General features: G+C 52.3%; 1 protein-coding gene and 1 pseudogene across 5 annotated transcripts in view; both read left to right on the top strand.

Moving 5' to 3' along the window:
- The window catches only part of HM13 (histocompatibility minor 13), a 57,061-nt gene extending 49,448 nt beyond the window's left edge, over nucleotides 1-7,613 (top strand). For 2 of the 5 annotated variants that reach the window (XR_004431186.1, XR_004431187.1), the window contains 3 exons: nucleotides 4,226-4,311; nucleotides 6,111-6,313; nucleotides 7,152-7,613. Coding sequence is in view for 3 of the 5 variants with exons in the window: in XM_033186021.1 (XP_033041912.1) it covers nucleotides 4,226-4,311; nucleotides 6,111-6,257; nucleotides 7,152-7,248 (330 nt within the window). In the remaining 2 variants the exon portion in view is untranslated. The remainder of the gene's footprint in view (nucleotides 1-4,225; nucleotides 4,312-6,110; nucleotides 6,314-7,151) is intronic. The other 3 variants (XM_033186019.1, XM_033186020.1, XM_033186021.1) reach the window with 2 other exon arrangements.
- A 9,039-nt stretch (nucleotides 7,614-16,652) lies between these two features.
- LOC117069208 lies at nucleotides 16,653-16,770 on the top strand (annotated as a pseudogene).
- Nucleotides 16,771-19,009: the final 2,239 nt, after the last annotated feature.

The following is a 19,009-nucleotide window of genomic DNA, read 5'->3' on the forward strand; positions in this document are numbered from 1 at the left end:
TGCAAGCAGTCCAGAGATAAGCACTCTCCACTGGTGTTGAAGCAGTCATGTCTGTGATTCTCTTGGCCTTTCATTTGTGGTTGCAAGATGGCTGCCACTGCGCCAAGTAGCATGGGCACGTTAGAGGCAAGAAGGAGGGAAAAGCATAACAGCCATGACTGCTTCCTTCATCAGGAAGGCAGGAACTTTCCCAGAACCCTCTCATGGGCCAGATTGGGGTCCTAAAGCAACCCTGGCTACAGGAGAGTCCAGGAAAGAGGGTTTGGCTTCTCAGCCTTGGTAGTGGGAAGCAGACAGAGAAGAACAGGATTGGAGTGGGTGTTGGGTATTGGGGCCTCCCTCCCCCTACTCCCAAGTAGCCCAGGCTCTGCCTCCTTCTCCCACCAAGATGAGGATGGAGTACTGAGCTGCCACAGAATGAGGCAACATAGCACAAGGACTGGGAGCCTTCATTGTGGCCTTGAGAGGGGAAGATTCAGGGGAAAGTGAGCAGACAGGATTGCCCTACTCTCCGCTGGAAATAATAAGAACTCCTGTTCGCTAAGCACTTCCACGTGCCAGGCTCTGCACCCATGAGGGTCCTTGTGAACAGGTGGGGAAACGAGTTGAGGTGCCACACTGCAAGTATGTGATAAAGCTGGGATTCAAACCTGGGTCAGCATAGAAACCACACCCAGGCTGTCAAGCCCTGGCCATGGGAAAGACAGCATGGAACAGGGGCTAAGGGAGCCCTGTTGTGAATCCCGGCACTACCCAGTAACCATGGAACTCTGGGCTTGCTGCTTCTGTCCCTTTTCCTCTTCCCCAGGGCCCAAATACAGACGAGTCATCTTTGAATTAATCACCAAAGCTGGGTTTTTTTGTTTGTTTGTTTGTTTGTTTTTGAGGCGGAGTCTCGCTCTGTCGCCCGGACTGGAGTGCAGTGGCCAGATCTCAGCTCACTGCAAGCTCCGCCTCCCGGGTTTACGCCATTCTCCTGCCTCAGCCTCCTGAGTAGCTGGGACTACAGGTGCCCGCCACCTCGCCCGGCTCGTTTTTGTATTTTTAGTAGAGATGGGGTTTCACCGTGTTAGCCAGGATGGTCTCGATCTCCTGACCTCGTGATCCGCCCATCTCGGCCTCCCAAAGTGCTGGGATTACAGGCTTGAGCCACTGCGCCCGGCCACTGGGGTTTTTTTTAAATCACTCTGTGCCAGGCAGTGTGCTGAACTCTTTTGCTAATGACTCATTTAGTCCTAGTATTACTTCATAGAAGGTCAAAAGCCCCTAGCCCATAAGTAGAAAAACCAAGAACCATTGTGGAACTGCCTCTCACTTCTGCTCAAGGGCTTCAAGCGCGTGTAAGCTGAGAGTAACATGCATATGGCAAGGGGTGGCAGAGAGTGACTGGACCTGGATTGGAGGACTAGTTAAGAGGCCTTTTGGAGGTCTCTGCAGCTCTCAGCCCCTTATTGGAGTCCAAGCCCAGAGCCAGTTCCCCCAGTGGCCACAAGGTGGCAACCTCGTGGACTGGGAAAAGGCTCCCATTCAGAGCTCTGTCACACAGGAGTCCGCCTTTATCGGGAAACTGCAGCCAGGCTGGGCCCTGGGTGGCTATCTGGACTCCGGACTAATGAACTCCTGAACCCTGGCCCAAGTCCTGATGACTAGGGAGAATGGCAGCAGCCCAGCCGTTCTCCCTGGTCATCCAAGTGGGCACCTCTAAAAATTCTTCTTGGAAAGGGGATCCAGGACGTGAGGGGACCGTGTTCCATGGGGTCTCCTGCTGTCCAACACACAGGTAGTCCCAGTGCTCTAGGTAAGGGACACCTCTGCCTTTGTGCTGTGGTGTGATCTCAGCTTGTTGGAACCTCCGCCTCCTGGGCTCAAGCAATTCTCCTGCCTCAGCCTCCCAAGTAGCTGGGGTTATAGGCATGCACCATCACTCCCAGCTGATTTTGTATTTTTAGTAGAAACAGGGTTTCACCACGTTGGCCAGGCTGGTTTCAAACTCCTGACCTCAGCTGATCTACCCACCTCAGCCTCCCAAAGTGCTGGGATTACAAGCATGAGCCACCACTCCCAGCCTACTTAGGGATTGTTAGATTCAATAATTTAATATACATAATACAGTATTGATCACAGCCCACCTATGGCAGATGGCAAGAAATAAGTCTGAATATTAGGATCAAGGGCATGTGGGAAAGATTTATTTGTTCTCTGGCCAAGGGCAGGCTTTACATTAAGAATTGAAGTCTCCAGCCAGGTTTGGTTGCAGTGAGCTGAGATCACACCATTGCACTCTAGCCTGGGCAACAAGAGCGACAATGTCTCAGAAAAAAAAAAAAATGAAGTCTTGTCACCCTCTTCAGGACAATCTCTTCACTTCATGAGCACCCATGAAGAAGCACCATGAAGGAGCCATTCATTGAGTATTTACCAGGCCCTAAAAATTAGCCAGGCATGGAGGCTCACACCTGTAGGCCCAGCAACTTGTGGGACTGAGGTGAAAGGATCACTTGAGCCCAGGAGGTCAAGGCTACAGTGAGCCATGTTCATATCGCTGCATTTCAGTCTGGGAGACAAAGTGAGATCCTGTCTCAAAAAAAAAAAAAAAAAAAAAATTTTTTTGCTGGGGAATGCTATGAGGGAAATTAGAGGGACTTACAGAGCATGTAGCAAGGGACTTGACTCCATGTGAAGGAACGCAAGTGCACCAGCCTGGCCAACATGGTGAAACCCCATCTCTACTGAAAAATACAAACATTAGCTGGGCATGGTGGTGCACACCTGTAATCCCAGATACTTGGGAGGCAGAGGTTGCAGTGTGCCAAGATCACACCATTGCACTCCAGTCTGGGAGATAGAGCAAGACTCTGTCTCAAAAAACAAACAAAAAAAGAAACTCGGCCGGGCACAGTGGCTCACACCTGTAATCCCAGCACTTTGGGAGGCCGAGGCAGGTGGATCATGAGGTCAGGAGATCAAGACCATCCTGGCTAACACAGTGAAACCCTGTCTCTACTAAAACTATAAAAACTTAGCCGGGCGTGGTGTTTCTAATTAAATGCACTGTCTTCCTCTCCCTACTTGTCATGTTTCTAGGTAGGTTTCTTAACAATAAAGAACTATGAATACAAAGTGGGGGGATTGGGGAGAAAGACAAGGGAGGGGAGAATGAGTACCAGGAAGTGGAGGAGAGCAAAAGAGGAAGAGAAGGAGTAAAAATAAAAAAAAAAATAGGCCGGGTGCGGTGGCTCATGTCTGTAATCCCAGCACTTGAGGAGGCCAAGACAGGCGGATCATGAGATCAGGAGATTAAGACCACCCTGGCTAACACGGTGAAACCCTGTCTCTACTAAAAATACAAATAAATAAATAAATAAATAAGCAAGCAAGCAAGCCAGGCGTGGTGGCATGTGCCTGTAGTCCCAGCTACTTGGGAGGCTGAGGCAGAAGAATGGCATGAACCCGGGAGGCAGAGCTTGCGGTGAGCCGAGATCACGCCACTGCACTCCAGCCTGGGTGACAGAGCAAGACTCCATCTCAAAAAAAATATTTGGGTCTCTGAGCCCTCTCCTTGTGAAGCATTGATCTTCCTCCTCTGCAAAAGGATAACCATCATGGGATGTGCCAGTGGGCTGACTATTCCTGGGAAGGCTAAGCTCAGTGCCTGTACAGTAGATGTTCATGATTGGGGTCTTAGTATAACTATCCTTTTCTCCAAACCCAGCTTTATCAGGAGTCTCGGCACAGACGTGCCAAATTGCTTGGATGTGAATCCTGGGGGAGCCAGTGACCAGCTAGGTCATCTTAATACAGGCTGCAACAAGTACTCATTACATAGCAGCTGTGGCGTCATCATCACTATAATAGCATCTGGAGCATTTGCTAAATGCAGGTGTGAGCCCCAGATGTCAGGAAGCAGAGTCTCTGGGAGTAGGACCAAACCAGGAAGTTGCATTTTGAACCTAGTGACCCAGGTGATTCAGATGCTGCCAGCCAAACCCCTGGGAACCCATGAAGCCCTGCCTGCTTGAGTTTCTTAGTTTTCTTGCATTCCCTCTCAGGAGGAGCAACCCTTGTCTGGGAGTTAGCCCTGGGTTCAGGCCCAGCCACTGATTTGCTGTGGTCCTGGACCAGTCACTGTCCTTCAGTTCAGCCCAGGAGGGGTTTGGGGTGCTGGGTGTGGCCCTGAAGCAGTGCTGTGCCCAGCATGGTCTCACTAGCCTGTGTCCTCTCATAGCCTGCCCTCCTCTACCTGGTTCCCGCCTGCATCGGTTTTCCTGTCCTGGTGGCGCTGGCCAAGGGAGAAGTGACAGAGATGTTCAGGTAAGGCAGAGTGGGGGGCAGATGTCCTCATGGGCACCAGTGCACCTGCTGGCAGTCAGTGGAACCTGCTGGTGGTGTCTGTACAACTCTCTGGGGGAACATTGTTCCTGCCAGCAGCCCCACCCTCGCCCTTTCCACCAGTAGTACATGGGTACCTGGCCTGTGGGTACCAGTAGGAACCTCCCCCTGAGCCAGGATCCAGGGGAGCACAAGGCATCAGGGCCCTCTAGGCATCCCCCCATCCAAATGCTAGCCAGATCTTAAGAATAGCTGTTGTGGGTTTTTCTCTGCCTACTGTCAGAAGCCCTGGTGACTCTGCCCCCAGGTGATTTCAGACATGTCTTCCCGTCTCATGGGCTCAGTTTTCACATGTGAGTAATAGAACAGGGGGCGTGTGGGATGCCCTAGTGTGGTAGAAAGTGCCCTGAGTAGAAGGCAGGTGTCAGTCCCTGTTCATTCACCTCTGTGGCTGTAACCCACAGCTCACTGCTTTCTCTTCATCTGTTTGTATCTCACACAGATACCCCTTCCCCAGGGCCATATCCACACCTGCCACATCCTGCACACAGCCCCACCCATACCCCAAGGCCTGCGTGACTCCAACAGCTGTCTGCCCCCAGCACTGCCGACCCTGCCTGCCAGGGACCTAGAAATAGCTGCCAGTTGCGATTAAAGCTGCCTACTCGGGTGCCTTCCGCCCAGTTCCACTTGCCTGGCCTCCAAGCTGTCCCTAGAGTGCTTGCCAGGGCCTCCTGTGCACCTGGCTGCCCGCAGGGGAGCCTGTGACTCACCCCTCCCCCGGACCTGCCTCTGCCCTCCCTGTCCTGCCTAGAATCCCCAGCCCGCAGCCTGCCTGCCCACATTGCCTCGCCCAGCAAAGCTCTGTGGTCTTAGGCAAGTGGGAGCTAGGGGTGAACTTGGGGACAGGTCTCGGGGAGCTTTGGGAGTGGGCATGGCACCTCATCCCTGAGCTTAGCACCCACCTCTCACCCTCCCTCTGCCTCCCATCCAGCCCAGGTTTCCCTGCCCTTCCCCTTGGGGTAACCTCCCAATGCTATTGTGCCCTCATCAGGCAAAGCTCTGAATACACAAGGCAGAGAGTGCCCGTGGCCTTTACCTGCTTGGTGCTAAATGTTCTGCCATACAGGTACCCTGCCCCCACTTTTTGTCCTCCACCCCTACCCTGGACATTCTTAGATTGGGGTGAAAAGCAAGTGATCTCTCTCTCTCTCTCTTTCTCTGTCTCTCCCTCTTTCCTCCCCATTTTCTCCCCTGATTCTCCACCTTTTGTTTTACTTTTCCCTTTTATTCCCCCCTTTTTTTAATTGATTTACTTATGTTTATATTGGTGCCACATTCACATAGTTAAAAATTCCAGAGCTGTAACAGAGAGAGCACCCTCATGCTCCAGCCACCCCACAGAGGCCAACAGTGTTACACATTCAGACACCTGTGCACTGAAATGCAGACGTGTGTATACATCATCTTGCACAGACGGTGGCATTGTTCGAGCATTCTGCACCTTGCGTTTCCACGGTATTTCTTAGAGGTGTTTCCACAGCAGCACATACACTTCTAGAGCATGCTTGTTCTTTTGCACAGTGGCCTGATGTCCCTTTGTCTAGGTACATCTTTTCTTTTTTCATTTTCCAAATATTCTTTCCATAAAATCTGGAAGTGCAGAAATAGGTAAAAACAAGATGGTTCTGCTCTCTGCTCCTTGGAAAGGAAGTCTCTGTCTTCCCTTAGTCTTTCCCTATCCATCTCTTTTTTCTGTCTCTTCTCTGTCTCTCACACAGCTACGAGTCCTCGGCGGAAATCCTGCCTCATACCCCGAGGCTCACCCACTTCCCCACAGTCTCGGGCTCCCCAGCCAGCCTGGCCGACTCCATGCAACAGAAGCTAGCTGGCCCTCGCCGCCGGCGCCCGCAGAATCCCAGCGCCATGTAATGCCCAGCGGGTGCCCACCTGCCCGCTTCCCCCTACTGCCCCGAGGCCCAAGGTAGGGCAGACACTGCAGCTCCACTGTACAGGGCAGGGAACATTACCAGGAGTAGGCCACAAGAGGCAGCTCCTCCACAACCACTGGGCAGTGGCTGCACCCGGCCATGGGGCTGGGAAGCAGGACAACGCCTAAGCTTCCTGCCCTCAACAGTAATGCGGGGCCCACATCATAGTGGATAGAAATGGCCCTTGTCATGCAGTAGTAAATACTGTTACCATTCAAGGAATATGTATAACCTTAGGCAAGTCACTTACTTTCTTCATCTGTAAGTGGGCACATTCCTGCCTTACGGGGTTGATCTGCTGAGGAAATATGTGTATTGTCCTTGGCATGAACTCAGTTGCTTGAAAAGTGAAGCCCATAGAAGGAGCTAAGCCAGGGTGTCTGTCTTCAAAGCAGCACCTTGCCACTTGCCCATACAGCAGTGCCCTCACCTCTGGGGTTGAGCTGTTTGATTGATGCTGTGTGCCCTGGAAGGCAGCCTATCTCCACCTCTTGTAGCCTTGTCATGGCCGCCCCTTTTTCCACGCTATAGCAGAAGGTTCAGGAAGCTTGAAGTCAGCCCACACAAGCCCAGGCCCAACCTCTCTTCCACTGGGTGCTGCCCTTACTGCCTCCTGGCACCCCCGGGCTCAGAGAAAGCAGAGCAGCCTGTCTGAGGAGGGCATGCGGTAGGGCTGGGGCCAGGTGCTGTTAGGTGCTGGGCAGTGGACACAGGGCTGACGCTCTGCACGTGACCAGGCGCTTTCCTAGAATGGGGGTGGGGGAAGGGGACAACCAAGGTTCTGCTCACCCTGTCGTCTAAATGAATTATTATTGTTTTGTTTTTGGTCAGTTATGAGGAGTCAAATCCTAAGGATCCAGCGGCAGTGACAGAATCCAAAGGAACAGAGGCATCAGCATCAAAGGGGCTGGAGAAGAAAGAGAAATGATGCGGCTGGTGCCCGGGCCTTTCAGGGCCAGACCAGACAGATGGGGGCTGGGCCCACACAGGCGTGCATGGGCAGAGGGCACAGGAGGCTGAGGGCAGCTCCAGGACAGGGCAGGGGGCAGCAGGATACCTCCAGCCAGGCCTCTGTGGCCTCTGTTTCCCTCTCCTTCTCCTGGCCCTCCTTTGCTCCTCCCCACACCCTGCAGGCAAAAGAAACCCCCAGCTTCCCCCCTCCCCCGGAGCCAAGTGGGAAAAGTGGGTGTGATTTTTAGATTTTGTATTGTGGACTGATTTTGCCTCACATTAAAAACTCATCCCATGGCCAGGGCGAGCCACTGTGCTCCCGGAAGGTTCTCTGCGTAAGCACCCAGTGTCTTGCCGTAGGTTTTCTAGGTCTCACCTGCCCACCCAGAATCTTTTCTGCAAGCCCCTTGAGGGTGCCCACCCCAGTGCCTGGCCAGCCCTGCACCCCAAAAACACCTTTTAGCCAGTAGAGGGGGCCCACGAGCCTTCTCTCTCACCAGCTGTCACTTTTCTCACCACCTTCCTGGAAACACTTGGGGGCAGCAAGGGTGCTGGCAGATGAGAGTCCCCCACTCACCGTGGTGAGAGCAGTGCGGAGTACCCAGGGCTGACCTGACTCACAAGGGAAGCAGTAACTGTAGAACCTGCCAACCTCCCTGGTCCCTGTGTCCATATGGCTTCGCCTGGTGAGGGCTTGGAGTCTAGGTTACCCTGAAGATCAAGGCTTTATCTCTCCCATTCTGCACATTCCTGGGTTTCTTCCCAAAATTGCTGTGGGGCCAGTCACAGCACAAGGCCAGGACAGGACCTCTAGAGAGGCTGGAGTGAGGAAGGATTGAGCCTAGTGATTGTCAGAGGCTTTCTGGGGCCTAAGAGCTGAAATCTTAGGGCCCAGGTTTCCCTAACGTTTGCTGAAGACAGCAGCCCTGGCCAGCAGGAGACCGATCCCGCACCACCCCAAACCAGGCAAACAGTGGCCACAACCCTCATCCACGCACCTGGTATGAGGTCACTGAGTGGGGAAACAGAAGAGGGTGCCCACTGGACTGACGGACCCAGGGCTCTTCTTCACCCAAAGCTTCAGGTTCAAAGGCTGAAAATAACAGTGGCTTCCAGTTTGGAAGTGACCGAAGGACAATCATGACCAGAGACTCAGGAGCGTGATTGTAGTACCCTCACTAGGTATTAACATGTACTAAGTACCTTGATAGAGGATTTCACTGCCTTCTGAGTCTTGGGCTGTGGGTGCTATTATTAGCTCCACTGTGCAGATGAGGGAATTGAGGCAGCTTGCCTATGGACATCAATTTGACCTTAGCCAAGCCAAACTGAATTCCAAGTTCCTAAGGACCGCAGCTCCTCCCTAGACCCCTGTGACCAAGTCACTGTGGCTGGTGTGCTAGGCATCCCTGAGGCCCAGCCACTCAACTTTACTGGCTCCAGGATTCTATAGGAAGGAAAAGGGGTAGAAAATCTCAAAAGGCTTCTTCCTTTCAGGGAGGGGGGTTCCCTCTCAGGGGCTTCTGGAATCTCTACCCACTCCAGCCGACTCTTGAGGCCATGTGGTCCTGGAACAAGGCCCCTCTGAGGGCGGCAGATGGGGCAGGCGGCCCAGGCACACAGCATGGTTGGCTCTGCGGCCCAGGGCCCACAAAAGCCTTATTGAGTCACCACCAGCCCCCGGCAGAGGCTGAGGTGGCAGTGGCGCCAAGCGCCTGCCACCTAATGACTGTCCTGGCCCAGCCAGATGTTCCGCAGACCTCCGGAGCAGTGGACCAGGGCCCGCCCGGCCAGCCGGCACCGCAGAGGCCACTCTAATTCCAATTAACCAGCTTCAGCTGAGCAAACAGCGGGCAGTGGTGGCCCAGCCCGGGCGGTAGGCCCGGCCCGCAGAGCCTGCGAGTCTAGACTCCAGATGTGAACCGCCACCGCCAGAGTCCCATGGAAAAATGGCACCAGGCCGGGCAAGGATTGGGCCTCCATGCTGGGGAGGGGGTGTGGGTGGTTGGGCAGGGCCCTGAGTGGGCTTGATGCCAGTCTCACCTGGTTTGGGGTGGATTCTTAGGAAACTGCTCTAGAACCCAAGTTCTACCCTGCTTCATTCGGTTCTGTTTCTGTGCCTCAGTATCCCAGGACGACGATAGGAGAGAGGGCTCCAAGGGGAAAACCAGCCCTGCTGAGACCCCAGTGTGCGCTTTGTGTTTCACATGTCACTAGCATTCTGCTAGTGCAACTGACCCTTGAAGAACACAGGGACTAGGGGCACTAACCTGCATGGTCGAAAATCTGTGTATAACTTTTGAGTCCCCCAAAACAAATAATAGCCAGCTGTTGACCAGAAGCCTTACCTGATAACATAATTCTGATAACATAAAACAGTCAAAACATTTTGTATGTTATATGTACTACAGTGTATTTGTATCATGGAGTAAGCTAGAGAAAATGTTACTAAGAAAAAAGAGCCAGGCGCGGTGGCTCACACCTGTAATCCCACCACTTTGGGAGGCTGAGATGGGCAGATCACAAGGTCAGGAGATCGAGACTATCCTGGCTAACACAGCGAAACCCTGTCTCTACTAAAAATACAAAAAATTAGCCGGGCGTGGTGGCAGGCGCCTGTAGTCCCCAGCTACTCAGGAGGCTGAGCCAGGAGAATGGCGTGAACCCAGGAGGCGGAGCTTGCAGTGAGCCAAGATGGCACCACTGCACTCCAGCCTGGGCAACGGAGCAAGACTCTGTCTAAAAAAAAAAAAATCGTAAGAAAGAGAAACATATTTAGTAGAGGGAATGCAAAAATAAATTTTAAAAATACATTATTCATTAAGTGGGCCGGGCACCATGGCTCACACCTGTAATCCCAGCACTTTGGGAGACTGAGGCAGGCGGATCACAAGGTCAGGAGTTCAAGACCAGCCTGGCCAATATGGTGAAACCCCGTCTCTACTAAAAATACAAAAATTAGCTGGGCGTGGTGGCAGGCTACTGTAGCCCCAGCTACTCGGGAGGCTGCGGCAGGAGAATCACTTGAACCCAGGAGGTGGAGGTTGCAGTGAGCCAAGATTACACCACTGCACTCCAACCTGGGGACAGAGCGAGATTCTGTCTCAAAAAATATATATATATATATTATTCAGTGAAAGTGGATCATCATACATAAAGGATTGGGCCTCCATGCTGGGGAGGGGGTGTGGGTGGTTGGGCAGGGCCCTGAGTGGGCTTGATGCCAGTCTCACCTGGTTTGGGGTGACCAGGTAAAGATCTTCATCCTGGTCTTTGTGTTGAGGAAGAGGAGGGGGTTGGTCTTGCTGTCTCAGGGGTGGCAGAGGTAAAAAAAAAAGTCCATGTATAAGTGCACCCGCACAGTTCAAACCCGTGTTCAAGTTTCAAATGTATCTTAGATTTACTTAATCGCTGTAACCACCCTTTGAGGTACCTACATCATTCTTACGATGGGGAAACTGAGGCAGAGACCGTAAGTAAGGGCCCAGGGGGCATGTGAACCCAGAGTGTCTGGCTTCCAAGACTCGTATTCACCGTGGTGCTGTTTGACATGATCAGGATACTGGATCCCTCGTTCCCTTTTTGCCGGGCAGCGATGGAGAAGGTTCGGCAACCTCGGAGTCTGTCTGACAGCAGGGCTGGCTCCTGCAGTGTGAATGGAGCGGTCTAGCCCACGCTGTCCTGTGCTCGACTGTGAAGCGGGGAAGGACCTGCTTCCCAGGGCAGGTCCAGCTTTCTGAGGGAAAGCCTTCAGAACCTCCATCAGGCCGGCACCAGGTACCAGTTAAGCACTGGGCAGGGAACAGAAGTGGTCAAACGCCGCTTGCCGCGACTTGAAACCGCTGAATAAATGGATAATGTCAAGCGCTATGGCTTACAGCAGTAGTGCCTACGGTTCCTACGATCGTGTCTGGGGTCCCTGAGGAGCAAGGTAAAAGTCAGCCATCCAGGAGGTCAGAGTTCAGCTGTTCTTGCACAAGCAAGGAAGCTGGGTCACCCCAAAACACGGTCAAGACTTGCGGTGGTATCAAATGGCTATCAGGGGCGGGGCCTCAGGGGCCTGCCCCGGCCTCCCCGCCCCGCGTTTGGATTCCCTCCAGGATTCCGGGCCAGAGCGCGGGAGGCGGAGGCCGAGGAGAGGACGGGAGGAGGCTGCATCCTGCCCTCGTGCGTCAGGAAGAGCCGAACGAGCGGGAAGGAAAGCACCACCCCCCACCCCCGCCGCGGCCACACCTGGGTTCTCCAGGCGGGCAGGGGGGCCCCCGGGCAGGCGCCTGGCTCCAGCAAGTCTGGGCCGCCTCCCCGCGCCGCCCCGCGGGGGCCGCCAGACGGGCTGCCCGCCCGCCCGCTCAGCGACGCAGGCAGGAAACGGCCCGCCGGGCTGCCAGGAACGCGCTCAGGGGAGGGGACGGGCCGGCCTGGCCACGCCCGCCGGGGGGAAAGGAGGGGCCAAACGCCGCCCGGCGGGGACTGGTGAGTTCCGAGAGCCTGCGATCCCTGTTCCTGCCTTTATTAGCTGGGTTTCCTTGGATAGGTCGTTTTACTTCTCTGTGCCTCAGTTTCCCTACCTGTAAAGCGGGGCTGCTTGTCTTCGCTCTTTTCCCTTTTTCCTTTTTTATTTGTGCAGCAGAGTGTCACTCTGTCGCCCAGGCCGAAGTGCAGTGGCCGTGATGACGGCCCACTGCAACCTCGACCTCCTGGGCTCAAGCGATCCTCACGCCTCAGGTGGGACTACAGATGTGTCCCACCACGCCTGGCTGTTTTGTTTGTTTGTTCGTTTGTTTGTTTTACTAGTTGAGACGGCGGTTCTCACTCTTGCTCAGGCTGGTCTCGAACTCGTGCTCCAGTAACCTTCCCACTTCGGCCTCCCAAAGTGCTGGAATTAGAGGCGTGAGCCACCGCGCCTAGCCTCAGCTATTTTCGTGTGACCTTAGGACAATTTCTTTCCCTTCTCTTCCTTGGTTTTCTTACCTGAAAAAATGGGGTGAACAATTGAACCTCCCTCAACCATGGGCTAAGCCTTTGTTTTCCTCCCCACCGTAGCCCCAACACTTGGCCCATTGCCTGAAACATGAAGGCACTCAGTATTTGTTATAGGAGTGAATATAAAGGTTTGGAACAATCCTGAGGACCTGGCTATGGCAGGCACTTCATAAATGGACACAAATTATCAAATTACCTTGAGTCTAATGTTTACCAACCTGCGGCTTCAGGCAAGTGACTTCCCATCTCTGAGCTTCACTTTCCTCGTCTGCTTCATGGCTGTGAGGATTAAGTAAAATAAATAATACATGGAAATCACACATAGTGTGTCCTCAATAGATATTTATGGAAGAGTCTCCAAGACATGAAAAAAAAAAGGGAAATACTATTTGAGTAAATTTGAGGGCAAGGAATATACAAAGGAGTTAGGTGGCTTGGAATATTTTTGCTATATATGTAAACTAAGCTGTGTGTGGATGGATGCGTATTTTGCTTGTTGGTTTGTTTTTGAGACAGGTTGTCACTGTAGTCCAGGCTGGAGTGCAGTGGAGCAGTCATAGCTCACTGTAACCTTAAACTCCTGGACTCAAGCCATCCTCCCACTTCAGCCTCCTGAGTAGTTAGGACTACAGGTGCGTGCTACCACACCCTGCTCATTTTGTGGTTTTTTTTTTTTTTTTTTTTTTTTTGAGCAGTCTCACTCTGTCACCCAGTGGCGGGATCTCAGCTCACTGCAAGCTCCGCCTCCCGGGTTCATGCCATTCTCCTGCCTAAACCTCCCAAGTAGCTGGGACTACAGGCGCCCACCACCAGGCCTGGCTAATTTTTTTTTTTTGTATTTTTAGTAGAGATGCGTTTCACCGTGTTAACAAGGATGGTCTTGATCTCCTGACCTCGTGATCCACCCATCTCAGCCTCCCAAAGTGCTGGGATTGCAGGCGTGAGCCACCGCACCCGGCCTCATTTTGTATTTTTAAACCTTTGGCCCGGGCACAGTGGCTCACCCCTGTAATCCCAGCACTTTGGGAGGCCGCAGCAGGCAGATCATGAGGTCAGGAGTTCGAGACCAGCCTGACCAACATGGTGAAACCCCGTCTGTATTAAAAAGAAATACGGCCAGGCGCAGTAGCTCACACCTGTAATCCCAACACTTTGGGAGGCCAAGGCGGACGGATCATTTGAGGTCAGGAGTTTGAGATCAACATGGCCAACATTGTGAAATCCTGTTTCTACTAAAAATTAAAAAAAAAAAAAATTAGCTGAGTGTGGTGGCACATGCCCATAGAACCGCTTGAACCCAGGAGGTGGAGGTTGCATTGAGCTGAGATTGTGCCGTTGCACTCCAGCCTGGGCAACAAGAGTGCAATTCCATCTCAAAAAAAAAAAAGTTTTTTAATTAGTCTGGACACGGCTCACACCTGTAATCCCAGCACTTTGGGACGCAGAAGCATGTGGAATGCTTGAAGCCAGGAGCTCAAGACCAGCCTGAGCAACATAGCAAGACTCCTCCCAATCTCTAAAAACAATTTCCTTGGCCAGGCGCGGTGGCTCATGCCTATAATCCCAGCACTTTGGGAGGCCAAGACAGGTGGATCACCTGAGGTCAGGAGTTTGAGACCAGCCTGACCAACATGGTGAAACCCCGTCTCTACTAAAAACTACCAAAATTAGCCAGGAATTGTGGCGGGAACCTGTGATCCCAGCTACTCAGGAGCCTGAGGCAGGAGAATCGCTTGAACCCGGGAGGTGGAGGTTGCAGTGAGCCGAGATTGTGCCATTGCACTTCAGCCTGGGCAACAGAGCAAGACTCCTTCTCAAAAAAAGAAAAAAAAAAAAGGCTGGGGACAGTGGCTTACACCTGTAATCCCAGTACTTTGGGAGGCCGAGGCGGGTGGATCACGAGGTCAGGAGTTTGAGATCAGACTGGCCAACATGGTGAAACCCCATCTCTACTAAAAAAAAAAATAACAAAAATTAGCCAGGTGCGGTGGTGGCCAGCTATAATCTCAGCTACTCAGGAGGCTGAGGCAGGAGATTGCTTGAACCTGGGCGGCAGAGGTTGCAGTGAGCTGAGATTGTACCACCGCACTCTAGCCTGGGCAACAGAAGGAGACTCTGTCTCAAAAAAAAAAATTAGGCTGGACACGGTAGCTCACATCTGTAATCCCAGCATTTTGGGATGCCAAGGCATGTGGATTGCTTGAGGCCAGGTGTTTGAAACCATCCTCAGCAACATAGCAAGACTCCATCTTTACAGAATTAAAATATTAGCCAGAAATGATGGCACACACCTGTAGCCTCAGCTACTCATGAGGCAGAGGCAGGAGGATTGTTTGAGCCAAGGAGGGCTGCTTGAGCTTGGGAGGTCAAGGCTGCTGTGAGCCATGATAGTGCCACCGCACTTCAGCCTGCGCAACACAGCGAGACTCAGTCTCGAAAAGACCGGGCACCACAGCTTAAGCCTATAATCCCAGCACTTTGGTAGGCCATGGCAGGTGGATCGCTTGAACCCAGAAGTTACAGACTGGCATGGACAACATGGCGAAACTATCTCTACAAAAAAATACAAAAATTAGCTGGTCTGGTGGCTCACACCTGAGGTCCCAGCTACTCAGGAGTCTGAAATGGGAGGATCACCTGAACCGCAGGTGAGCCATGATTGCACCACTGCACTCCAGCCTGGGTGACAGAGACCCTGTCTCAGAAAAAGAAAAGAAGAAAAGAAAATTAGAATAGATGTAAAAAACATTGAAAATAAAACAGCACATTCGGCCACCCATAGATTACTTTCAGATTTTTTTCTATGCTTATCATTTTTTTAACCCAAATCAGATCTAAATGAGGTATTTTTTCCATAGTTAACAACCTTCTTCCCATTTCAGTCAGTTGTCATCCCATCTTCCAACCTTTGTCATTTTAAGGCAGACAGGTGTGACAAACAAGGCTATCTTCATGTGAAGGCAGACCGCTGCAGAGGGTGCCTGGTGGAGTCTTCAATGGGCCCTCCCTACTGCCTTCCCAAAGCCATAGGTCCCAGCTCTGTGCCCCCTGGAATCAGCCCAGAGTTAGGGGTACCCAGAGAAGGTGCTGCTTCAAGACCCCCATGGGTTTGTCCACCTCAGACAGGTGCTTTCCTTTGCTGCCAGAAGCTGGGCACCCACCCCCTCTCAGGCTAGCCCAGGGCCCAGCTGGGCTCTGAACTAGGGGAGGGAAGGTGGAGGCACTGGTAACACTCAGATGGAGAGAAGGTAAGAGAAAACCCAGGGCACTGAGTCTGGAAAGCAGGATTCTTAGGTGTGGAGTTTGGGGGAGAAGCTGAGCCTCTTTCTGCCTGACTGGGGTCCTTTCTGCTTGACAGGTTCTCTGTGCAATTATGTGTGCCTGCTGGGGTGGGGGGTAGGTGTTTGAGACTGCCTGCTCTTGTAAGAATCTATTCTAATGGACTGGGTATGGTGGCTTATGCCAGTTATCCCAGCAATTTGGGAGGCCAAGGCAGGCAGATCACCTGTAGTCAGGAGTTCAAGACCAGCCTGGTCGACATGGTGAAACCCGTCTGCACTAAAAATACAAAAATTACTCTGGTGTGGTGACAGGCACCTATAGTCCCATCTACTTAGGAGGCTGAGACAGGAGAATCACTTGAACCTGGGAGGCAGAGGTTGCAGTGAACCGAGACTGCACCACTGCACTCTAGCCTGGGTGACAAAATGAGACAAACAAACAAACAAAAAAAGAATCTGGCCGGGCGCGGTGGCTCAAGCCTGTAATCCCAGCACTTTGGGAGGCCGAGACGGGTGGATCATGAGGTCAGGAGATCGAGACCATCCTGGTCTACACGGTGAAACCCCGTCTCTACTAAAAAATACAAAAAAACTAGCCGGGCGAGATGGCGGGCGCCTGTAGTCCCAGCTACTCGGGAGGCTGAGGCAGGAGAATGGCGTAAACCCGGGAGGCGGAGCTTGCAGTGAGCCGAGATCGCGCCACTGCACTCCAGCCTGGGCGACAGAGCTAGACTCCGTCTCAAAAAAAAAAAAATAGTCAGTGGTCCTTGTTATTATTCTGATTATTCTCTCTCTGCTACCTGCCCCCTTCCAAAACACCAGCCAGTCTTCTCTGCTCTGGCCAAATTGAGGACAGCTTTGTTTTTCAAGCCTAAAACCTTCTTCTTCCAATTTGCTCAGCAGCTATTTGCTAATCATCCAGAGTGAAGCCACTGGGGGAAAGTGCTCCTGGGAATGCTTCCACAGAGCTGCTGATTGTGCGCATGCTGTGAAAGGCTCAGAATTTTCTGTTCAGGCCCAAATGGGCAGCACAATCTGTGGGGAAGTTGCAACAGGGAAAGCCAAAAGAAAAAGAAAAACCACGAGGGTTTTTACTTCCTTAGTAAAATTGGTTTCGGTGCTGTCTTCGGCAGCACATATACTAAAATTGGAACTAGACAGAGATTGGCATTGCCCCAGAGCAAGAATGACACACAAATTCGTGACGCTTTCAATAAAAAGTAAAATACATTTTTTTTCCCCAGTCTGTGTCTCTTTTAAGCCCCACAGGATAGAAATGTCCTAAAATAAAACATTAAATGAGAGGGGAAGTCCATGATCTGTTCTGGTTTTTGGGTGGTGGTGGTGGTGGTGGTGGTGTTTAATGGGTCTCTCGGGATTCCACCAGACCCGCCCCCTTCCCAGCCGCTGTGTGGTCTGGGCCTGAGAACACCAAGCCCCCCGACCCGCGGCCCACGCCCACCCACCACCCAGCCTCGGCAGCGGTTTCCCAGGATTCACATGGTAATGAAGGCATCCATCTTCTCCCAGACACACACTGGGCCCTCCGACCCTCCCAGGGCCGGCACAATGGCCCACAGCGCCGCGGCCCCACCACCTGTTGGATTTTCCCAGGGAAGGGAGGGAGGCGGATGGAGGGGAAGAGCAGCCCGCCTCCTCCCAGCCCCCAGCCCCATTTGCGCCCTGGTTGCAAGAGTCAGTCAGCGAGGGCACCCATGTCCTCGGACTCCCAGTCCATCCTCAGCACCCTGTTTCCTCACCCTCAAACAGGGTGATTGGGAGGATTATAATGGGAATGGTAGTAAGGACACGCTCGGGAACTGGATTGCCAGAATAAAGCGGGAAAGGCCGGGCAGAGTGGCTCACGCCTGTAATCCCAGCACCCTGGGAGGCTCATGCCTTTACTAACCCAGCACTTTGGGAGGCCAAGGCGGGCGGATTTCTTGAGGTCGGGAGTTCGAGACCAGCCTGGGCAACATGATGTAACTCCATCTCTACTGAAAATACAAAAATTAGCTAGGTATGATGGTGGGTACCTGTAATCCCAGTTACTCAGGAGGCTGAGGCAGGAGAATCGCTTGAACCCAGGAGGCTGAGGTTTACAGGTGTAAGCCAGCATGGCTAGCTGGAATTATTATTTCTATTTGATTTGTACCCACCAGGAACTCAAATATTGGTGAAATAAATAACTCACCAAATAAATACACTATTCCACCTTGTGAGAAGTGACAGAGACTGGGGTGGCTGGGAGCAATCACAGCAGGCCTCTGGGAGGTGAGGATAATTATAGCAAGTAACAGAAAATCAGTATTATCTTTTTTTTTTTTTTTTTTTTTTTTGAGACAGGGTCTCCCTCTGTCTCCCAGGCTGGAGTGCAGTGGTGCAATCTCGGCTCACTGCAACCTCTGCCTCCCAGGTTCAAGTGATTCTCCTGCCTCAGCCTCCTGAGTAGCTGGGATTATAGGCATGTGCCACCACTCCTGGCTAATTTTTGTATTTTTAGTAGCAACAGGGTTTTGCCAAGTAAGTCAGCCTGGTCTTAAACTCAACCTTAAGTGATCTGCCCACCTTGGCCTCCCAAAGTGCTGGGATTACAGGTGTGAGCCACCACACCCATCCAAGTTGTACAATTTAAATGGGTGAATTTTATGGTATGTGAATCATCTCTCAATAAAGCTGTTAAAGAAAAAAAGGGGGCCAGGCGCGGTGGCTCACGCCTGTAATCCCAGCACTTTGGGAGGCCAAGGTGGGCAGATCACCTGAGGTCAGGAGTTCGAGACCAGACTGACCAAAATGGAGAAACCCCATCTCTACTAAAAATACAAAAAATTAGCCCGGGTGTGGTGGCTGACGCCTGTAGTACCAGCTACTCAGGAGACTAAGGCAGGAGAATGGCGAGAACCCAGGAGGCGGAGCTTGCAGTGAGCCGAGATCATGCCACTGCACTCCAGCCTGGGCGACAGGGTGAAACTCCATCTCAAAGAAAAAAAGGGCCCGGTGTGGTGGCTCACACCTGTAATCCTAGCACTTTGGGAGGCTGAGAGGGTCGATCCCTTGACTTCAGGGGTTCCAGACCAGCCTGGACAACATGGTGAAACACCATCTGTACAAATTATACAAAAATTAGCCGGATGTGGTGGCATGTGCCTGTAGTCCCAACTACTTGGGGGGCTGAGGCAGGAGGATCACTTGACCCCAGGAGGTGGAGGTTACAGTGAGCCAAGATCATGCCACTGTACTCCAGCCTGGCCGACAGAGTGAGACCCTGTCTCAAGAAAAAAGAAAAAAGGGGAGAAAAAGAAAATAAGTTACCACATCAAGAAAAAAAAAAAAGCCTGGTGCGGTGGCTCACACCTGTAATCCCAGCACTTTGGGAGGCCGAGGCGGGCGGATCACAAGTTCATGAGATCAAGACCATCCTGGCTAAAACGGTGAAACCCCGTCTCTACTAAAAATACAAAACATTAGCCGGGC

This window comes from Trachypithecus francoisi, unplaced genomic scaffold (genome assembly GCF_009764315.1).
Source record: "Trachypithecus francoisi isolate TF-2019V2 unplaced genomic scaffold, Tfra_2.0 Lachesis_group21, whole genome shotgun sequence".
Classification (NCBI taxonomy): Eukaryota; Metazoa; Chordata; class Mammalia; order Primates; family Cercopithecidae; genus Trachypithecus; species Trachypithecus francoisi.